General features: G+C 34.1%; 1 protein-coding gene across 1 annotated transcript; it reads left to right on the top strand.

The window, feature by feature from the left end:
- The first annotated feature begins 5,010 nt into the window (after positions 1-5,010).
- Positions 5,011-8,753, top strand: LOC123309713 (cytochrome P450 6k1-like). Its single transcript, XM_044892939.1, has 4 exons — positions 5,011-6,039; positions 6,103-6,315; positions 6,394-6,642; positions 8,440-8,753. Exons 1-4 carry the CDS (start codon positions 5,181-5,183, stop codon positions 8,610-8,612), a joined length of 1,494 nt encoding a protein of 497 aa, XP_044748874.1. The 5' UTR covers positions 5,011-5,180; the 3' UTR covers positions 8,613-8,753.
- Positions 8,754-24,183: the final 15,430 nt, after the last annotated feature.

Below are 24,183 nucleotides of genomic sequence, written 5' to 3'. Positions count from 1 at the left end.
AGTGAATCAAACGTCACACCACGATAGAGTAGACCAAATATTATCGAATGACACCAACATTAGTTCAACGAAAATGTACCGTTTCTAAAATAATCAGAATTTTGTTGAAATACCTAAAGTTGCCGATTTTCGATTTATTTTTCTTAATCACAGGGCCAGTTTGTGAAAAAGGATATCGATTTTAAACTATTCTGAACTAAAATTATTGTTTTATCTCCCCTAATTGAAATTATTTCAAGTAGTTAATCGATAAACTAAGTAAATGTAAATTTAGACAATGGTTTGTACATGATTTTTATTACTCAGAATAAACCCCGTCTGTAGGGGTGATAATATGGAAGAAAAACGCTATCCTTAATCACAAATTGGCCTTGTGATTGAAAAACTAGTTCGAAAATCAGGTTATTTCAGAAACGGTACATTTTCACTCAACTAATGTTGGTATCATTCGATAGTGTTTGATCTACTCTATCGTGGTGTGACGTTTGATTCACTAGTTTTCGGACACCCTGTATAAAGCTTATTAGATAGGGAGTCTGGGAGAGTTGAATCCCTTTTCACTCTGAAGCCACTTAAATTGTATCTGCAAATGGTAGGAACACATTTTTTGTGTGAAGATATCATGCCCAAATAGGTAACGATAGATAATAGTAGAATGATGGTGATATGAAAATTTTTTGTACAGTAATTCTTTTTTTAGGAACCGAAAATTGGCTCATGTATCCCTAACCCATGGAACAGTTGAACAGACTTGACCATAATAGTTGGGGAGCCCAAGAGGGAAATTCGGGATTTACTCGAGCGTGTCAGATTAATATAAGGGAGATTCCTTGGACCCTGTAGGGAACCAATACCAATAATTAGACTTGTATATAGGGGGAATTCTCTAGGTCAGCCTGTCAGAATAGTAAAAAAAAGATCATTTCAAATACTCGAGCGTGTCAGATTAAGATAAAGGGTGACAATTTCAAAATTTGCCAGTCCAATTATGTCACAACAAGGATGATTTCAGAGAAAATGCCGAAACAGGTCAATTTCTATTCGTTGGGGGACATATTTTGAGCAGAATTGTAAGCCGAAATCTCCTCAACCCTAGGTGTAGGAGATATCACCCCTAAATTCTCACTATTGAGAATAGGGCGTGAGCTATAGGTACCTCAATTGAAATATCACTTGACCCTATGGTTTGCAAATTTTCATTGAGACCTTGAAGTAGTTACAGAGGGGCTGACAATTTTAAAACTTGCCAGGCCAATTATGTCTCGACAGAAATGTTTTCAGAGAAAATGCCGGAACAGGTCAATTTTTATTCGGAGGTGAATATATTTCTAGCAGAATTGTAAGCCAAAATCTCCTCAATCTTAGGTGTAGGGATTGTCACCCCTAAATTCTTAACAGGGAATAGGGGGTGAGCTATGACTCAATTGGGAGACAATATTATTATGTAGAGGGACATATTGTCTTCCAATTGAGGTTTAGATCACCCTCTATTTCCTATGAAGAATTTAGGGATGATATCCCCTACACCTAAGTTTGAGGAGATTTCGGCTTACAATTTTGCTCAAAATATGTCCCCCTTCCCTTCAGAAATTGACCTGTTCCGGCTTTTTCGTTTCCAATGACGAACGATTGTCAATATTCTCATCAACAGATGTATCAGCGTACATTTTTTTGAGTCACTTTCACTTATTTCCGATATGTTTTTAACTTTTTGGAACCTTTGTATACTATTTTTTTAAATTTTTTTCTATAATTCAATTCTCTTTACCATAAGATGTTTTCTTGAAACTTTTTCAACTATTATTGAAAAGGCTCATAGTTTGTAGAACAATATTAGTCAATTAAATCAATAAAACTAAATAACACCACTTATCAGACAAAAACAAAAATTATTCAATTCTTACTTCCTAAAAACAAAATCACGTTCAACCCTCTCACTCCCGAACTGTTCTGATGGCGGCCAAAATGGTGCCGCCACTAGTTGTACCACTTGTGCCTTGTTACCAGTATATCGCAAGCTATCTACGATATCGGTAGCGCGAAATTTGAATTGAAATATTTGAGGTGGTGAAAGTCTTCCACCTGAGCAAGTCTCCCGGATTCCCCCTACAATCCTGGATACAACAAGAACAATTTCGAACTTATATCGGATTGTACGATTTTCACAAAATGAGATTTTAAACCACGATACGCGTTTCGCTGCGAAATAGCATCTTCAGGTAAACGGCCATGCACATCAATTCAATAACAGAAAAATTTTGGGTTTATTCAATGCTTTTGTTTGTACTTCAAAAACAATAATAAAATGAAGTTTTGAGTGAAGGAGAAGACATTGATTAGTAACAATTACGTCACGATGGTGATACAAAATATTCAGGTAACACCAAGAAAGAGTGGTTGCTAGATAATATCACATTTTGTACTCCAAAATATTATCATTTGTTAACAAAAAAACAGAAATGCGGGTGATACCCTGTATTCAGTTATAAAAACTCAGTGTTGATACTGTTGATATTGTGAAAGCAACTAAATTTTTTTTGAGAATTGAATATATTACATACGCTCATTACGAAAAATAATGCTTTTTCCCACTGTTAACAACAGTTATTTATACTATATCAATCATAAAAATGCTTATTACTCGAAAAGAGTGCATTTTTTCGATTTTGCACGTTTTTGTTGCAGAATTAATGGTACATAAGGAAGGAAGGAATTTCACCGATATCTTTAGAGATATCGGTGAAATTCCTTCCGTCCCTAGCAATTAATGGTTAGAAACTCTTTTGTAGTTAGCTACAAAAGAGTTTCTAACCATTAATTGCTAGGGACGGTCCTTTCAAACCGGTCCTGAAGACTTGTTGTGAAGGTGTTAGAAATAAATCATTATCGATATTTATACTGACACTGATTCGAATTGAAACAAATTACTAGAATCGGTTGAGTCGTTAGCACAAACAAAAACTGTATTATTGGAGTATCATTTGGAGGCACATATCATCGCAGGGGACATCGTAAAAAAATTGAAGCTTTCCTGACTTGTCTTCATATACTTCATGCACGTAGTGCCTGTATAGTTTCAGTAGGAACATTTATCAATAATCGCATAGGTATCTGTATTCGAAATATTGAATTTTATTGGACTGTTTTGACGATGAGTCGTTTCGACTAAAATATACTAAATTTGAACATCATTTTTCCTGTGCTGTAAGTTATCCCAAGAGCTCATCACACATGCATGATTTAGTATTCATTCCTCACTCTCCTATTATATGGGATGTGATTTATTTCCCCAATCTTTTCGGTCATTACAGAATTCCCATGTGGTGAATTTCCGATGCGGATGACAAATAAGCCGCATTACCATTTTGGAAGCCACCCAGCGCTTCATAATCTAACTACATTCTTGATAAGTTCGTCAAATCACTCAACTGTCATCATCATTCATCCAAAAATTTCGGCTATCACCATCAGAACCTCACGAACACAATTCTTCAGACGCCTTTCTTGTTTGGCTGTCACATTTTTTCTATTAATTGATTTATTACGTTTTAGGTGGATAAATGATATCCAATTTACAATGGAGTTCACGAAAATAATTCGTTATGCACAAGCACAAATAATAATCCAAGATTAATATGGGGTCATTAGTTTTTCTCTTCTCTTTGTGCTCTTTGACTTGAGATGAGCTTTGATTGAAGGCATTCGTCTGTGTCGATAGCGCTATGATCGTAAATATGGTATTCATTTCGATGACTCATTCGTGGAATTTGTACGAATCAGAGGTATTGTGTACTTCATCTACCACACACCTTGAATTTCACTTTAGTTGTTTCAGAAATCTATACGAAACATTCTATTAGAACTCCGAAAATAATCGGAAACATATTTTTTTATGTTTTCACTCATATCAAGTAGAAACTACAAAATAGAGTGTAATATATTATGTAAACAAATATTTCGCTTCATCTGGTGATTTCTCGACCTCTTGACGGTAAATATTCCTGTTTCTTAATCCATCATTCTTCAAGGATTTGGAATATGGAGTATATAGATAAAATTTGTTGATTTGCCAAGTGGAAAAATTTCTGTTTTTTTCTCTTCAAAATAGTAAATATGCACAGGTTGAACAGTTTTCTGTTCTCATTTATGAAGAAAATCTTTTGTATTCAATCACGAAATTAATGATAACCCCAGTGAAACTATGTTACTAAGTAAAATATTCTTCATTTTTGCAGTGTGTAAATGACTACAAGTTACGTATGTACCTAAGGAAAGCGAAAATGCGAAATTTCTCATTGACATATTGCCTGTATGAGGAACCTTAGTTTACGAGATGCAGGGAAATGAAATTGTTGGGAAAATTTCATATTTTTCGAATATCTAAAAATGTATCGAACTTTGACATTCGGCGAATGAAAAAACTTAAAGAGTTAGAAAATATATTCCGCCTCAATATGAAAATTCACTTAACTTTTTTCGTTGACCGAGATGTTTTTGTTTTCTTAACTCTAATGAGATTTTGCCAATTGAAAGTATTTGCCCATTTTAATTATCAATATATTGAACTATTTGTAATTTTACTGTGAAAAAGCCTTCACAATCTGTATCTCTTAAACGAACAACATTTGTAGGAGGCAAGTTTGGCTTCATTGCTTTAATGTGCAGTGACTGTATTTCCCTGTTCTTTTAGATAAATCTTTACTTGTTTAATAAAAAGTTTCGAACCTATCTTCAGAGGGAGTAAAAACACTGGAAGATGTTTTATACCCTGATCTTTTTCTATGCAGAAACATTTATATCTAGAAGGAAAATAATATTGCGAATCTAATATCGCACGCGATTAGTTTGCAAGAAAGCGAATCTTATTTCTTCATTCGAGGATCTATTAGAATTTGATGTGTTCCTAAAAAATTGATAACTTCACCACGTTATCGCGAAATTTTAATTAATGTGTACAATTCTTTCTAGGTTTATCAACAAATTTATCATTGAGGATATGATCCACAGAAGCTGTTTCCAAGAGAGTATTCGGTTTCCAGCAGTCAGTCTGAGCAGTACAAAGTATGTAAAATACTGAATTTGCTCAGATTTAAATTTTGCATCTAGGTTAGCCTGCGGGTAACCAATTTTCTTCTCAACTTCAAGTTTCAAATTCGAAGTGACAAAAGTGCCTTTTCGAAATGTTGTGGCTTATATTTGTGGCTTCCCTATTGGTGCTGCTCTACATCTACTTCACAGGCACCTACAACTTCTGGAAAGATAAAAATGTCGACTTCGAACCTCCAATACCAATTTTCGGTAATTTCCTGAACATCGTCATCAGAACAGAAGGAATCGGCAGTATTATCAAGAGAATTTATGACAAATATGATCCGAACACTCCATATTTCGGTATGTATTTCTTCCGAACGCCCTTTTTGGTCATCAAGAGCCAGGAACTGCTGAAGACAGTACTAGTGCGGGATTTCAGTTATTTTCCTAACAGACCAACATACGCTGACGAATACATCGATCCTTGGTCTACCAAGACACTCCTGACTCTGCGAAATGAAGAATGGAAATCACTGAGAAACAAACTCTCAACAGTTTTCACTTCTGGAAAAATGAAAATGATGATACATCTGATGAAAGAAGTGTCTGATCAAATGGAAGAGTACCTCGAAGAAAAAAAATCGGAAGATGTGGACGTTAGGGAAGTTTCTAGGAGATTCTTCATCAACATAATCACCAAATGTGTCTTCGGCATCAAACCCAACAACTTGAAAGACGACAATTCCTACATAAGGAATCTAGCAAGTCGATTGATCGATATAGAGAATTACAAATGGATTTTTGCGTTGATGATTTACTTCACATGTCCAATACTTGTGAAATTATGCGGTCTCCAGTTCGTGGATAAGGAAGCAGCAGATTATTTGGTGAATGTTTTCGAAGATTCCTATAAACAGAGGAAGGAGACAAAGATGGTCACGAACGATCTTGTTGATCTCTTGCATAATCTCAAAGAGCAAGAGAAGGAAGACGATTTGTTTAAATTTGGTAAGATTTATTATTTCAACTTCTCCTTGCGATCTTTGATCATTATTTTGTTCGTTTTTTCAGATAATATGAAATTGGCAGCACAAGCTTTGGTGTTTTTCCAAGCTGGAAGTGAACCAGCTTCTGGAATTCTCTCATTCTGTTTGTACGAACTTGCTCTCAATAAAGAAGTTCAAGATACTCTGCGAAAAGAAATACATAAAAATATAGATGAGGACGATTTCCTTTCTTACGAAACACTTATGGAATTGACATATCTGGATTTAGTTCTGAAAGGTACCCAATTTTTCATCCAAGTATTATTCATCAAAAATTATGTTGTGAATATGAGTCATTCAATTCATAATTTTTTAGAGGCCTTGAGGAAGTATCCCTTGGTGCAGATTCTCTTCAGATTGGTGGAAAAAGACTACACGTTCGAAGAGACTGGACTCAAAATCGAGAAAGGAACAAATGTGGTGGTTCCTATGCTGGCTCTCCATTACGATCCCAAGTATTATCCTAATCCAGATAAGTTCGATCCAGAAAGATTCAGGGATGGAAAAATGAAAGACTTACAATACGTCTATCTACCGTTCGGAGAAGGACCTAGAAAATGTATTGGTAAGTGAACTTTATCCATGTAGATTCAAAAACACTAAACTTATATGGCCTCATCTAATATTGTCAAGAAATATTTGTTCATTGAAAAATTCACTTACTGGTAAAAAATGTTGTTTGCTGTAGTATTAATTTTACTATTGAAAATTGTATTATTGTGAAAAAATTCAAATGAAAGGAATAATTTCTTCAGTTTGGTAAGGTATGTTCCAAGAAATTATTGCTCGTGTGATGATCCACAAGAAATTTCCGAATAACTTGCGCAGAAGAAGGTAAAATGGTTGAAAAATCTTTGAAACAGACGTACTGAATACTAGGGGTATTCTGTTTAACAGTATTCTTCTTAAATTATGAAACAATATTCAGGCTTATATATTTTCATTATCTCCAGCAGCTCAAAATGAGACGAGACAGGCTGCCACTTTTCGTTTAGGGTACCCACCAGAGGTGTCTCAGGTTGCCCCAAACGACCAACAGAAAAAAAATAAATAATAAAATAATCATCGGAATTGTTCTGAAGAGACAATCAAGACAGGTATCCAAACTATAAGGGAATGGGGAATCCTCCTCAATTTGGGTTATCACTGCATATGCAAGTTTAAACTGAATAATTATGAGTTTCATTCATGAATTTTTCAAATTCACCTCGGAAACTATTCAAAATCATCCTTCAAATATGAGGTTTTAAAATTTAAATCGCTTTGTGCGGAGTTTCCGATTTGGCAACAGTGCATACAAGACAATGAAAAGAACAATGTCCGATCAGCTTGTTTATAAATTAACAGCTGTTGGTCTACAAGCGCGTACTTACTGGCGAGCTTCAACTACAATCGGACATAAAAATCCCATAAAATTTTACGACTTTCCTCGTTCGTCGCAGACTTCATAGGCAGCCATCTTTGTCTATCTCGTCAAGATAATGCATTTGTTGTCCTTTATTATCAAGGCATATTTCAGTCGATGTTGCCAGCTTGCGCAATTCTCACAAAACGCTTTAAACTTTAAATACCCATTTTTATTTTTCATTTTTAAGTGCTTAAAATATTTTTTTTTGGGAAACGGTTGAAATGGATATTTCAAAATGTGACCTTTCAAAGATATTTCATAAAAAATACTTCATTTTCGTCAGAAGGAGTATTCCCTATTGTGAGATGTCTCCTTTTCGTCTGCTATTGTTCTTATATCTGATGGTCAATTAATCAGTTTGAGGGTATAGGAATCAAGCTTCGAAAATATGGAGAGAAAAGTTTATTATGACAATTCGGATGGAGACGGAGGATGAAAAAATATCAGACTGGCCTGTTTGTTTTCCTGGCCTCAATCCTGGAACATACTTGAGAAAAACTGAAGATGAACGTGAAAATTCGACAAAATAGTTGGGGAAAACATACAGCACATTCTAGAAGTTCTAGAATTGGGGTTGAACATTGAACCTTTCCTTTTTATTGGGCTAGAGAAGGAAATACGATACTCACAAGGAGCTCAAATTCACTAAATTTTCTCGATTATTTTTGGGATAAAAGAAGTTGACATATAGAATTTTGTGACATCCTATGATATAGTCATCTTGATTATCTTATTTTTGTAAAATACTGAGCGGTCTATGTCAGTCCCGTTTTTTCAGTATTTGATTGTTAACTGTACACATCGAATATGGAAGCAAACGCTACAAATAGAATTTTAGATAGACAAAAAATCAGAATTATAAACATTTCTTGTGCATTGTTACAGAGTTTTTCGAAAATGAGAGAATTTTTTATTTCTTAAACACCGAAAACTTTAATGAACATTTCTTTTCAGGTTACAGATTCGCTGTTATGTCACTCAAGATAGCGTTGGCTATGTTCATAAAAAGCTTCGAAGTAACGCCATGTGAAAAGACGGAAATACCTCTAGAAATGAACAAGACTTCTTTCTTCATTTCTCCAAAATCCAGCTCCATTTATTTGAAGGTCAGCGCAGTAGAGAAATGATTGAAACTGTGATCGAAGTGATGATTATTATTTATGCCAGCATGAAATATTTAGGTAAACTTTGTCCTTTATTCAGCTATCAAGAGTGTCAAATGGTAAGCAGCGAAATGAAGACAATAAAGAATATATTTTGTACATAAACGGTGATTTTTCTTTTCCAATTTCCTGAAGAAGTGATATTGTATTCAGGTACTGATAGCACAGTTACCATGAGGATCTCGACTCTAATCAATAAAGATAATGATTATCATTAGTTTGTGCGAAAATTCCGAATAAATGAAATTTTGATAATGATGATTCGATAATGCGTATTTCATCATCCTTCTTTTCTCAAACTAGTACATCCGTTACTTATATTCTGCTTTATCTGCCAGTGATTTGTTTTCGTTCGAAATTCTAAACAATAATCCATTATAAAAACTTCGCAATATGCTTGTAGGGGGTCATCGAGCTATGCTGTGCTATCTCCATTCAACTGACCTTCCTCAATACGAGAAATACTCAGGACATTTTTATCAAATCTAAAAGATGACCAGAAAATTGTGAAGAAGGAACTCAATACTACGTCCTAGCATACATTATATCCCTTCTACGAATCCACCAATTGCGCTTTTTTCAAATAGCATTTCCGGTCGTATTTTGATGTGATCCTGTATTCAGGATGATCACTGAGGTAGTCATAGCGATTTTCCCTTTAAATTTAAGGATGAACACTTTGGTAGAGTCATTCGGGGTAACTGAGCGCAGAGGGTAAGTGTGCGCAGTACGTATATCTCGACTATGCAATATGCAATGTATGAAAGAGGGGTTCATTTGGGTGAAGCAAGGGTACAGAATCGCCAAATTAGTTTTTCATAGGAGTGCGACGTTTCTTTAACTTTTTATTTGCAATCAATCCAATTCACTAGTTTACTTGTTAATTTTTAGCATCTCTGCAAATTCTGCCAGCTGCCAGGTCCAGGTTCCGAGTCCAACAGTGTTAAGCAATATTTTATTCGATCATGCGCATATTAATCTGAATATATAATGAAAAATTTTAGGTTCTCTTAGCTGCTCAACTCTATAAGAACGTCAATTCAAATTTTGGCTTACTGGGGAATGTGTGCGCGGTCAAGTGTGCGCATAGATTCATTATATGGGCATCAGTTCAGTGAGGAATAAATTATAACATTGTTGATTTTCTTGGTTAAGACTCGATCAATATTGTCCTATTTGTTCAGAAAAATATGAAGAGCCACCAGCAGGGGAATGTATCGAAAGTTGTGTTCACCAGGAAAGGTGGCACGAACAATAATGCAGTGCTTGTAAAAAGGCGCTTCTGTATTGACAATAAACAGCATTTCTGTAATATTGTAACATTATGATGATATTTTGTAATTTGTTTTGATTCTGTGGTCCACTAAGCACTGCGTTCACTTACCCCGTGAGGGTGCGCACACTTACCCGCAATACGGGACATGTGAACGCACTCCAACTTTCACTTTAAAATTTTTTTTGCGGAAAAAAAACTTTTTTTTTGCGGAAAAAAAACTTTTTTTTTGTTTGCTTTTTGATGTTTTTCTATAGATTAGAAAATTAATATGTTTTAATTTTCCTAGCTTCAACATTCGAAACAGGGTATGGCTTGAAAGGCAAAATTGCGCACAATTGCCCCGAATGACTCTAATGCGTTTAATCAACCAGAAATCACATTTGGTGCATGTTTCCACATAAAACTCACCAATTCTGTGATTGCGATCTAAGGAAATAATAAGAAAATTGATTGGAAGGAGATTGGAAGTTCATAGCTACAGACTCCGGTTGTACTAACCGCTAACTTTTACTCACTCGGCAAACTGATGTAGCAAAGTTTTCTTTCAGTACAGTCAGTTCAAGTTGGCCGAAATATCAAATTTGAATACTTGGTTCGGCGAAAAATGACATTATATTCCAAGCTGGAGGAGGGAGAATTAAAGGTTACATGTTCTCAAGCCCTATTCAGAAAAAAGTGAAGATCTTTAGCAACAGGAGTTCAAAAATCATCGCAGGGTATGCATTTTCTTGAAAAAAAAATTTAATAATTCGAAAAATATACGGCTTGAATTTTATCCATATCATTCTGGTGAAAATTATGACTCAACCTACTACCCTATTTCGGATTGATGATGACTTCTGGAACACGCTGTGTACAATAAAGTTACGATGCAAAATTTACCTATCATACACTACTCAATATCGTACACTACTTTACGAAGCTCCCGAAAAAATCCAAAATACCTTCAAGTGACAGATGTCAACATTCAACAATGAAAACCACCTGAACCAGCAGTTTTCGAACACAAGATAATCAACCACGTCTTCCACGTTCTCTTTCGTTATGACCATTTCATACCACAAAAATAGAAAAAAAAACAATTCTTGGGACTGAGTTGGACGCTATTTAATGAATATTTAGACGTTTTTTGAAATATAAGTATTCCCCATATTTTCTCGTTTTGCGCCGTTTTCGGGTAATTTTATTTTCAAAAATAAAAAATATCTGCGATATTCGGAAAATTGGTTACTTTGGCTGAATGCAACTCTGTTTAAAAGATCTATAGATGTGTAGTGTCACAGATTTAGCTAATTATCCCGAAGGTAATTTTGTAAAATGGCTCTATAGTTCTATCAGGTCCCAATCGGAAAGTATGCTATAAAAAAAGTGTTTCTTTCGACCTCAAGAATCTATTGTTAAAATATTTGTACAAGTCAACGACTCCTTTCGAACATTTCCAATTAATAAAAAAGTAAGTAATTTCAATTCCACTCTCTGTCCTATTGTTGCCCGCTAATTGCAATACTTAGGTTTCTATTGATTGAAACTGGTCTTGTTTTTTAATCTTTGTTTGCAGCTAGGTAAGATTTATTTGGATGAGATTTTCAGCACAATCTAAGTCATCTCTTGTTTTCAGTAGAGTTGAATACAGTGAGCGTCAAAATTATGGAACAAATTCATTTTCTCAGAACAAAAATATTTGGCAAAAAAATCTTGAAACAAGTCAATTTTTGTTTCATTTTTACCAAAATTTTATTCCTTTTTGGAAGGATTTTTGATGCACCCTGTGCCATCCTCACTAACCGTCTAAATTTTTTGGAAGAGCGTTTCTGCATGTTCACTTTGTCATGGCTAATTTACTTTCAGACGATGGTACCTGATGAAATTTGTCACTGAATGAAAGTCGACCATTACAGTTTTGTTCATGTACAACTTCCAACCCCTTTCAACCCCCTCACTTGAAAAATTAGAATGTGTGAAAGACTGCGCTTCAGTTATGATCTTAAGTAGGTATGTTATTTTCTACTGAAGGTTTTCGAAAAAATGTTTCAATTCAAAGAAAGATTTCTGACAACGCAAAGGGAAGTAATGGCTGAAAAACAAATTTTTTTCTTTAAAATTTCTGCACGCCTGTAAAGAAGATACAAATAGCTTGCCAAAAAAGTACAGCATGACTCACTTTCCCTATTCAAAAAAATTCAGAGGGTTGATGGGGATGGCACAGGGTGCACCAAAATCCTTCAAAAATACATACAAAGTTGGAAAAAGTGAAACAAAAATCGACCTGTTTCAGGATTCTTTTGCCAAATATTTTTCTTCTAAGAAAATGAATTTGTTCCATAATTTCGAAGCGCAATGTATAATAATAAAGTTTAATCTGTTTATGAACTTACTGTTGTTCTCACAAAAATATTTCAACAATATATAAATGAATTAGCTATAAAATTTTCATACTACGATTTCAATTTTCTTGCTAGTATTAAAAAAAAACATCAACAAGATATTTTCGCACATTTGATTGATAAATTCCTTCACTTTTCTTCAATCACTACCCCTGCACTTAAAAATCTTTCATCACTCTCAATGTGTATGTCGTTGATCTCAAAATACATGAAAAAAAAATGAAAACTCGAATTCACTAAGTTCAACCATTGCACTGCTATAATGAAAAAAGGTTTGATAAGAAAAACATCAACACCAAACCATATCTAGCAACAAAACTATCCATTCCTGACATAGAAATCTCTACCACCTTCCATCTTTTGTAGAGGGTCTATGACAAACTTTTCAATTATACATGAAAGTTGGAGATTTAGGATAAAAAAGACTTTTGCGAACCTTTTCTCACAAAATATTATTATTAATATTATTATATTAATATATATATTAATATTAAATATCGTGTAGATGTGAATTATGTGCGTTATATTTTACTATACAGTAGTATAGTAAGGCATGCATCGAGTCAGTTGATCCCATTCAGGTATCTTCACCGATATACGTCCATTTCAATGCCTCCTGCATAAAAATTAATTATTATGTATCTAGCAATAAGATAAAAGCGCATTTTTCATGAGGCGGTTTTACAATGTTATTTTTTCTACATCAAATGAATGGACCTGAGGCTGTTAATCATCGTGCTTAACAAGCACATTAACAAGTTAGGATCGCTGGTGGCGGGAGTGAAGTCTTAATCTCTAATAAGTAAACTTTAACGATCACTTTTAAATGCTTTGCCTACATAGTTTGCTACTAAAGGTGGAGAGGCATTGGCGTTTCGAAGAAATGAGCACCTATAGGGTGGTGACGAATTCTATTCTCTATAATGAGAAATCGGGAATATATGATATTGGAAAATTGCTTATACAGGGTCGGTGAGTCTTTGACTCACAATTACAAATTATTTCAACAGTACAACATTTTTGAGGTCAAAAGAAACACTTTTTTAATATAGCATTTTTTCCGAATCTTCTCAATTCCAAAAATACAGGCTGTTAAAAACCATAAAAAATTTTCTCTTAACGGTTTTATCGAATGGTGCTCTGGTATCCCAAACTCCCTTTTAAATCTGGCTGATCTCATCGTATTATAATCTGGAAAAACCTTATATTATTACCTTATTACTTATATTATTATACATTTTGATTTATTGAAGGCTAAATCATTTCTGACACTTCATTGGTAGACAAGCAATCTTGTTTTTATTTTTTTGGTGTAGCAGGGGAACAAGTCAGACGAACCACCCTCTCCTGAGGGGGAACAAGTGTGGGGATTCTCACTCTCCTGAGCTCGAGACCCACTAAAAACCCTTAACTGCTTCTTGAATATTGGTTTCGGGCATTTGCCTATAAACCGTTCATCTCTTAGTCGGTTTTCTTCTCGCACACTACCGTGCTGGGATTTATGTGTTTATCCTCTACTGGATAACACTTTATTGGATTCTTCAATAAGTTTCTGTTCTTATTTTAATCTATTTTTAATTGATCTCTTGGTCTACTTCGATAAATTCGCATTCTCCTTTTGTCTTCCTCTGGGTCGTAGTCCACTAGTCTCCTGAGTTCTTGATTCGGATGGTTTTTCGCTGTTTCGAATAATTTCTCTGCATTTCTGTTCATAAATTCCGTTATGGTTTCCCATTTTAGGTCCCTATAAATCTGTCTATTCCTGACAAACCAAGGTGCATCTACTGCACTTCGTAGCAGTTTGTCTTCAGTGGCCTGAATTCTTTTGATGTGGCTCTTTGCCGCGAAACCCCAGGCAACTGATCCATAAGTCAGTTGAGGCCCAGCAACGGCTTTGATTATCTTCAATTTTGTCTCTTCTTCCTATTAGAGGGTAGAGTCTATTCATTGCTGCTTTCGTTCTGTTGATTGCTTGTTTGATATGACTTTTCCTAGTAAGTCCTTTGTCAAGCGTTATTCCTAAATATTTGGCTTCATTTCTCCAATCAATTTCTTCGCCGTCAACTTCTAGATTCGTCGTGGGTCGCAGTCTTCTCTTCTGTAGTAATATTGCTTGGCTCTTTTGTCCATTGAGCTTGATTTTGCACTTTATGCACCAGTCATTTGTTTCGTCAATCGTTTCTTGTAGAACTCGTTCTATTACTTTTGGGTTGCGGTGTCGAATTGCTATGCCTGTGTAGTCAGCATATAACGTTAGCATGGTTCTTGGATTCTTCGGAATACCGTGAATGTATAAAAATCTTGTGCACTATCAATTCTCTGATAATGATCTCTAAGTTTTCGGCAAACAGTAAACATCCGGAGTAACTCAGATCTTGTGGTAACTCATTAATGAAGATTATAAACAACAGTGGTCCTAAGTTTGATTATCATTGTAAAGTTTCTCAGAGCAGAATCTGGGGCCCACAGAGAAGGGTTGCATTAGCATCATTCACCCTTTTGGGAGCCCTCACGATCCCACTGAATAATCCAGTGTCCCTCCATTGCTCTGTTTTAAGACTCTCTGGTATTCTTCATATAAGTCCTCCGGACCAAAGATGCATAGGTTAGCGCTATAGACAATACACACTACAAGACCACATTTTATGTAAAAACAGAACTTTTTCGATGGGTAGGTACGTTCATAATTCAATCATCGGTAGATACGAGTTATTTTCTTTCATTTTTTGTTCGACAAAGAATGATAAACAAATACCTCTTGACATTCCTGAACTATTTCGTTGAGTTGAATGAGATTCATTTCAGAATAAGCTTATATCTCAAATTCGGAACATACTTCGGTATCTATTTTATACGTGCATGAATGCCTTCTCTACCTCCACAGAAATAAAAATGAATTCCTTAGAAATAAGAGAAATTTCACATATAACACAGGAACAGCTAATAGTACTTAATCTCAACATAAACTTACATTAACTGAAAAGAATCCATTATATTATATATGTGTATAAAGGTTTTCAACAAATTACTGGATTATATGAAAAGAATAGAAAATTACAAGGTGAAAACAGAAATTTTCAATAGATAATGAACCATATAGTTTGGGAGATTATTTGATGTGATGGTATTTAAGTATATAAGACACTATTTCATTCTGTTATTTTTTTTTGTATCATGAAATTTAATTAATCTGAAATAAAGAATCTATCTATCTATCTATACACTTCATTACATCGAAAAAAACGCACTGTAAAATACTAATTTTGCACTGTGTATCGTTGAGTATTAAAACACTTTGAAATGAAATGCTCAATGATTTCAGCACCAAGCCTGTGAGATTCTTTTAGGTTTTTGGAGTCAAAAGTCATTCTTCCTTAACGAGACAGATTTTGTATTTGGAATATTCAGTGGCCAATGATCGAAGTGAATATGTGAGCTGCGCCACTGTTTATCTTCATGAAGTGCAAACTGCCTATATGGAAATCATTAGGCAGGAATTACTTCAAAGGTTGGACCGTTTTGTATTATACATGCGTTGCGAATAACTTGTTAGCTTTATGGTTCATAATTGAGTTTGCTCCGAGCTTTTTCTCGTTTAAAGTCATGTTATTGTTTTTGTAGAGATCATATTTTATCCGACGTTTGCGCTTCACAGAAAACGAATAAATCAGCTCTGGTAATGAGTAAGAGGCACATTATGTGGACTCGTGGTTCAATCCGTGCACGAAGAGTGCTTCGGGTTAATTTCTGACGGAAATTGGCATGCGAATTCCCCATAATAATGTTGCACCTCAATTTATGTTTTGACAATACCTGAACTACTATTTTTGATGGAGATGAGGAAACTCCTCCTAGGAGATCTACAACCACTGCCACAAATTCTTTTTTCTTTCGTAAATAATTTCAAGGAGTAACGAGGAAGCTTTCTTCACTTTTTTTTAACACCCTTCATATTGAAAACAGATGGCGTTAAAAAAAATTTCTAACTTCAGTTATTTTTCAGATTTCCACCTAACCTAGAGACGAGATCACCTTTTTATGAAACAGCCTGTATACAGTTTTCAGGAGAATTACCACCACTTTTTCCTTGTTCATTTGGTCTGAAACAACTGGAAACTGCTTTCATTCCTCATTATCTGTCCGAGGTATTGGAGTTTCCGAACTTTCACAGTTTTCATCATTTCTGTGTCTTTATCCAACCTTCTGAGAACTTCGTCGTTGGTTACATACACAGTCCACGATATCCTCAAAACTCTCCGATATAACCATGTTTCGAATCTCCTTGTTGTGGCTTGGGTGAGTTTCCACGGTTCTACATCATACAGTTTTATTTTGGTGTTTTGCGTTATGTGACGGCTTTTGTACCAAATTTTCATTCTCTCGAACGCAGGCCTGGCTTCTTGAATTCTAAGCATATTTTCTGTGAATGCTCCTATTGTTTATTCACGTTAGTTCCGAGGTAAGTGAGCCTGATTACTCGTCCTATACAAAAGAAGACGTTTCTGAAAGTCCTAGATAACCCTGATTCACCACTATCCTATGGCCAACATAGAAAACAACCTATATACAAGGTGAATAGGAAATTACGAGCAACACTAAGGGTTTATCGAACACCAAAACTAATAAAGTTATATCCGATATAGGTTATTAGGCTCCTACAACCCATATAAAGGGCCTAGTGATAATTGTTTTTTTTTCTACATAATTTCATAACATAACATACCTCAATACTTATTACATTCAAATTTTGAGTATTATTTGAGAAAAGCCGTTTTGTGTTTATGATTTTCTGAAGTTACTTTTGTGTAATTTAAGTTTCGAGATATACAGGCTGTCCAAAAACTAGTGAATCAAACATCACAGCACGATATAGTAGATCAAATACTATCGAATAACACCAACATTAGTTCACCGGAAATGTACTATTTCCAAAATAATTAGAATTTTATGAAAAAACCTAAAATTTCAATTTTCGAACTATTTTTCACAATCATAGGGCCAGTTTGTGATTAACTGACTAATTAAAATTATTCTACATAATTCATCGGAATAAACCTTAGTAAATGTAAATTAGGAAAAATTTTTTTCTACATAATTTTTATTATTCAGAATTGAGATTTTTTTAAACTCGACAGAATTTATTCTGAGTAATTAAAATTATGTAGAAAAAAAAAATATTTTTATTAACAGTAAGTCGTAAAATACTAAGAATAATTTCAATTAGGGGTGGTAATACAATAATCTAGGATTGATATGAGCTAAAATCGCTCTCCTAATCGCAAATTGGCCCTGTTATTGAAAAAAATAGTTCTAAAATCGGCAATTTCAGGTATTTTCATTAAATCTATTTGATATTAATAAAAGAGGATCTATGGTTTACTTCAAAATGCTTTATTGTTCAAACGATCGCACCAAATTGGACAATTCTTTTTTTGTTGTGTTTATTATTGTTAGAGCATTCCTTTTTCTTACGACCAATCGAGCAATCACGATGAGGTAGTTATTATTATCTACCCTAGAAATAATTTAAATGGCAAAACTATGTTTGCCGGGTCAGCTAGTTTTAATTATTTTGGAAACGGTACATTTTCACTGAACTAATGTTGGTGTCATATGATATTTGGTCTACTCTATCGTGATGTGACGTGTGATTCACTAGTTTTGGGACACCCTGCATATGTTCGTCTTTCAGCAAGATGAACCAAAATTGGCGTCCAATACTTCTAAATAGTATTAGAGGTGACGGAAACCCAAGAAATATGTGGTATTTGTGAAATGACCTTATGCTCGAAATCACTTAACTATTGGGGGTGCTACAACCCTACAACCCTTAGATTGATTAATAATCTGACTTCTCCCCGAAATAAATTATGTAGGAACCATTTTTGGTTTACATTTTTTTTTGTGTGGACTTGCCTTTTTCCTTACTTATTCAATTCAATTTTAAATTAGGGTGAGTTCGAATATGAGTGTTAAAATATGTATTGAAATGGAAGATTCGAAGTTTTTTTGTATTTTTCAACTCGTTGTTGAAGCACAATCGATATGTAATACGATCGTATTTCTTTGTGGATCTAAAAATCGAGTAGCCAAGGAGCGTTGCCTAAGTTCAGTAGCTGGATACTTGACCGCTTCTGTTTGGAGTTCAAAAAACGCGCAAAAAGTCCTGACATCACATCATATACTTCTTTTATTACTCTTCGAAAACGCATTGTAGAAAGGACTTATGTATTTCATTTTCCTCGTTTCAGGTAATTATTCAATTTTACACATCATCAATAAACCTGCATAAATAGAATCTACTAATGTATCTCCAATTGAGAATGACAAAAAGCTTTAGCTCTGTAACACTTGTTCGATGCTTCCTACTGCACTTTATAACAAACGACCCCTGACAAATATTATCTTTCAGAATTCTACCTGCCAGTCGTTAATAGGGGATGAAAAAACGAAGATGAGATACATACCATTTGACAGCTTTTGTGTTAGGGAGATCAACCACGTTTGAATGACTTGTTTAAGTAGTTCGCAGCACGGTTTCCGTAAAAGAGAGGTGCGGTATTCGATGAAAAGGTATTATATTAATGGCATATCTGCTCAAGAGGTGAGCGGTAACAGTTGTTATTTCTGTTAAATGAATATCTGGAAGGGACCACAGGAGAAGCTAGTCCATGTTTTCCATAATGAAATTAAAACATTCATAAACAAAGGATAACAATTAATTCAGATCCTCAACACCCGTTGAAATAAATATCAACAAATGTAACGATCTGATGAACTAGCCTCACATCATCGAAATATTTCGTAGTTCGATTCACAGCGTAATATTTGTTACTGGATATTATATCGACGGGTGTTGTGCATCTGAATATTTTTTTCCTTTATGAGTGACAATAAATGTGAAGCACAAATATTATAAGTTCTATATTTTCAAATGATTGAAAATCATTGCTTTTTATCATTTCAAACTTATTTAGCCTGTAATTACTCCCAGTTGCCTGAGTGAAATTTGACGAGTGATCTACTCCCTTAATTGCAGGAATTAATAATAATTCGATGTTTTTTATGTAGATCATACAAGGCCATATGTATCGTTACCTGGTATTTTAATTCAGTAAAAAAAATAACATTAATTGTATTATCCTTATTTTTATTTTTTTTCACGAATAAATGCGTATGAGTATGAGTACGAGTACAGGTACTTTGTAATTGTGAGTTAAGTTTGGTGATGGACAATCAGACTGAATAATGAATTCACAAAAGAATAGGTCTTCCTCAAGGTTTGCTTCACTCGTCTACTTAATAGAGTAGGTATTCCGTATTCGGGAAATACTGATGAATCTGGTACAACTCGTATGGGTAGCTAAAGATGAGGTACACAAAACTATCTCAAATAGTACCTATCTGAGATTTAAACTTATTTTGTTGAAATAGTTTTTCCCATAGCTTTTTACGAGTAGATATGTATACTACATTGCCTACAAAAACCATCAAATTCAGTTCAAGATACCAAACAAATCAATATAATAAATTTTTCTTGCAGACTATTTCATGACTTCCTTACTTTAATGGTGATAAAGGTATATACAGAGTGATCATAGCCTATGTTAGGAAACTGGGAAGAGTTTCTTCACGTCAAATAAAACTGAATATGTTAAAAAAATTCCATAGCGTAGCCAGTTTATAGATTAATAAAAGTATTTGTTCCTCTACCTTTTATTTTTCTCAAACTTGGACACCTCACTAATTTTTGTTTCATTGTTTCATTGGTGCAACACAATTGCAACGTCAGAAGCATTGACAATATCATTGAAATATTATCTTCTAAGAGTGTTCACATTCACATTTATAGATAGCCAGAAAATAGCCCGAAATGCGAATTTTGAAACCAAGACTTTTTCATCGCAGGTCCGTACACATTTTTCCACTTCTTTAGGAGTTATGGATAAATAAAGTTTTTCCTTGTAGCATCTTAGCAGTAGCCCCAAATTACTGAAAGATATTTTAAATAGCAAAGAGCAGAAATCGTTGGTCCACCGTTCAGCACATTATTTCATTGATGGACATACACAAGGATGTAATGAAACATTTGGAAATTTTAATTTGAAAACCAAGAATTCTGAGTGGTTTTTTCTCATTTTTTCATTTATTGAGTTGTGATACGACAAAACCATACAAATTCTGGAAGTTTGAAGCTGGTAACGCCAAATTCGAATTTTGAGAAAAATGAGGTTAGTTTTTCCATCTCGTAGCCATATTTTTCCACCGAATTCACAAAATGGACCCTTTGGGGTGTTTCTCAAAAATTTTTTTTACACATTAATTCAAAAAATGAGAAATATGGCTGAACAAACAATCAACTATAATGGAAAAGTTATTATGCTAGATTTTTATAATTCTGTGGGTGGACAAATGAAATAATTGGCTGAATAAAAGCGAACTCAAGTTTGACAAACGACCTATAGCATTTGAAATATTTTTCCTTTGTTTGGCGGTGCTGCTCAGAAAAAACACAGAAAATACCACATCCCTCCATATCTCTTGAGAAGAACCCGAACAAACGAAAAAAACTTGGTTAGACGAAACAAGATCAATAAATGACCCTGAATTTTATGTTTTCGAACTATATTGTAGGTCTCACCTTCTTCCAGTCTTCTGCAAATTACTACTTGGTGAATATAGAATAAAATCATTCATCTAAATCTAAAACAACATTTTACTCATTATACGGTATGCTTTGAGACACAATGATATTGTGGGCGAACTAAACAGGTGAAATACAAATTTTATTAGGTGGATTTTTATCAATTAGAATACCTAATGTCTTATAATCTCGCGCCAGCATAAAAAATTTTGTCGGTATAATTAAATCGAATTGAGATAATATAGTCCATGCGCCATCCATTCTGAATATTCAAAGTGTATTTGAATGCCGAAAATTGAGAAGTTTCACCTGCTACCTGAAACAATTAAGTTGGTAATTAGTAGTGGTGGACATTGTGAAAAAATCAATTTAAATAGTACAGGTCAATAACATTAAAGATGAGCATGTGTTCCCGCTTATTTACGACTAGTTGAGCGGTTCCTATTCCTGGTGCCGTTGACAAAAAACGCCCAGGTGGTATCACACAGATTCTCTGAGGATCACCTTGACTTCTAACATGGCGCATATTATTCTGTTGGACTCTACAGAACACTGATTTCCGAGCGATACACTATAAATTATCATTATTAATATTCGTAAAGGAGTCGATTATGGACCAGGGTCAAAATTTAGTATGAATAAATTCATATTAATGGAGAGAATTCGTAAAAGTTCCGGAACAGGGGTGGTTTTTAGGTGTGAAAAATTATTTTTTAGATTTCCGGCTGAAATATACCACGTATTAAAAAGTTTAAAGGCAAGAGTTGCAGATAACTGCCATATCTATAACTTTTTCAATTACCGATTTTCGACGTAACCTCAAACTCATGGTGAAAAATGCAGAGAATCGATTTTTCTACAATGAATATTTATCGATTTCGATGAAAATCACTTAAAATATAGATTCTCCTGTGCTTAGGAGCAGTATTTTTTTTTAATTAAATATACATTTTTCATTTTTTATGAGTCAGAATGCAAAAAAAAACGTGAAATTTGGTTATCGAAATTTTGAATTTTCAAATCCAGAAATATGCTCATTACGAAAAATAATGCTTTTTCCAACTGGTTGCACCAATAAGTATTACATTAATTAAAATCAACAGAAATATGTGATATATGAGAATTCATTGCCTATTTCGAAAAATTGATTTTGAAAACATCCAATTTTTGATTTTTCTCGATAGTTTTTTGAAAGAAAAATTAATTTTTCATGTCATCACCAACACGAGTTTTCAAAAAAGAAAATGAGCCCTGGTGAAGTTACAAATTCCATCAGATTCCGCTAACCAAATTTTTCGTTTGAAAATACTTCTTTTTTTATTTTTGAATTATAAAAATAGAAAAATGCATATCTTGCAAGATATAAGGTATAAAAATACTTTTTTCTACAAACGTCAAAAAATGACAAGGTTCGCGCATTGACAACAATATGCGAAGTGACCCTTTTTTTCATTTTACTTCGTTACCATGACACCGTGCGCGAAGTAGTGTGCGAAATACTTACTTCGCACACTGCATGTAAACTATATGGGATTTTTATATCTTAACCTTTATGTTCCTCAATCAAGCAAAAATCCAAGAAATCATTTATTTATTAATGTAGTATAACAAGAATTAAGGCTTTTATAAGTATAGTGAGAAAATTTAACACTACCCAATTTTATTTATTATTTACAATGTTAACATTAATGGTGAAGCCAGTGCACGAACCAATATTTATTCCTAAACCAGATAACTCAGATTCAGCTCGTGATATCGCAGTTTTGGGAGTTGGAAGACTATCCATTTTTGATTTGCAAGCAACTGCCGTAGAGGTGACAGCCTTCAGACTTGATCCTGAAATTTCACAGTCTAAAATTTTATATGATATTTGAATTTTATTGTTGATAGAATCTTCCACGTATCATTCAGCCACAGTCGAAGATTTCCATCCTCCATGTCGCTTCAAAACACATATATCGGCCCCCGTATTAGCAAGGAGTGTGGCTGATGTTCTCCAAAAACAATGGCCTGTGTAAGCATCAGGATTGGGTGATTTTAGGTGTTTTGCTATTAAGCTAAGCATCTTTCCAATACTATTTATTCCAACAACTTGGTTAAAACATCTTTTATTTTGATACTTCAAAAACAATCGGCGACTGGTAGCATAACTTGGACGAAGAGTCGCATATTTTCGATAAATATCAATATAATCTGAATTTGAAACTGTAAAAATTCGTTGCATATTTATTTTTGTATCGGGTACTTTAACAATCAAAATGGAATTTTTATCTTCTATGTCATCGACCGTCATTTTAGTGAGTTCCCCACGGCGGCAAGCACCCGAAATACCCAGTATTAAAACAACCTAAAACGAAATCAGTAATTTAAAAAACACATAAAACAATCATCAAATATCTATCTTTAACCAACAAATAGGTTTCATTATCTGCCTCTATTATGTTCAAGTTCTTCTCTAGTCAATACCTTAGATTTCTTAGGATGGTTTCCAACTGACAATTTTTTCAAATATGAAACCAACTTGGAAAATCTCTTAAAATCCACGTTTTCTTTAACATTGAGTGTTGCTTTCAACATAGAATATATTGCCCATAACGTGAAAGACTTCAGCTTCGTAGACTTCTCTGCAAAATATGCCAACAGCACATTTTCGGATATTTTTCTGGCTTCATTTGCTTCACACCATTCTTTAAATTGCTGATACACATTTTCATACTGACGCCTAGATTTCTCCGGTAAAAGATTTGAAATTACTGAATTGGCCGCATATGTCAAGTTAGGTGGGGTACTGCTTACTTCATCGTCACTCGAAATTTCCATTATTTTGCAGTTATAAATATGACGCACGTTATTGACGCGAATAAAAAGTCACTCCAAAATAATTATCAAGAATTGTCACTTTGAAATAATTGTCAAAAAATGCCATTTTATTTCCATAGTTACAGTGATTACTTGATTCGGAAAAACAGTTTAAGCCAGTTCAATACTATTTTTCATATTAAGCTAAGCATGTTACTTATTTTAGAATAATATTTTTGACGTTTGTAGAAAAAATTTTGTTTGCATCTCATGCGCGAAATACTTTGGTGATCTCGACTATATTTTTTAACTCGGCACCAAAGTAGCATTTCGCGCACTAGATACAAAAATAACTATTTTCGTAGCAAAGTAAATTAAAAACTCACAAGGGACACAAGGACATGAATAAATGGACCTGTAATTGATATCTTG

This window comes from Coccinella septempunctata, chromosome 3, assembly GCF_907165205.1.
Source record: "Coccinella septempunctata chromosome 3, icCocSept1.1, whole genome shotgun sequence".
NCBI classification, from domain to species: Eukaryota; Metazoa; Arthropoda; class Insecta; order Coleoptera; family Coccinellidae; genus Coccinella; species Coccinella septempunctata.
The sequence above is the reverse complement of the archived record's forward strand: the minus strand, read 5'-3'. Positions and strand labels throughout refer to the sequence as shown.

Bases quoted from the DNA above. Each gene is read 5' to 3' on its own strand.
- LOC123309713 (XM_044892939.1), top strand. From the start codon at position 5,181: ATGTTGTGGCTTATATTTGTGGCTTCCCTATTGGTGCTGCTCTACATC. The intron at 6,040-6,102 runs GTAAGATTTATT...TCGTTTTTTCAG, and splicing joins AGACGATTTGTTTAAATTTG to ATAATATGAAATTGGCAGCA. The intron at 6,316-6,393 runs GTACCCAATTTT...ATAATTTTTTAG, and splicing joins TCTGGATTTAGTTCTGAAAG to AGGCCTTGAGGAAGTATCCC.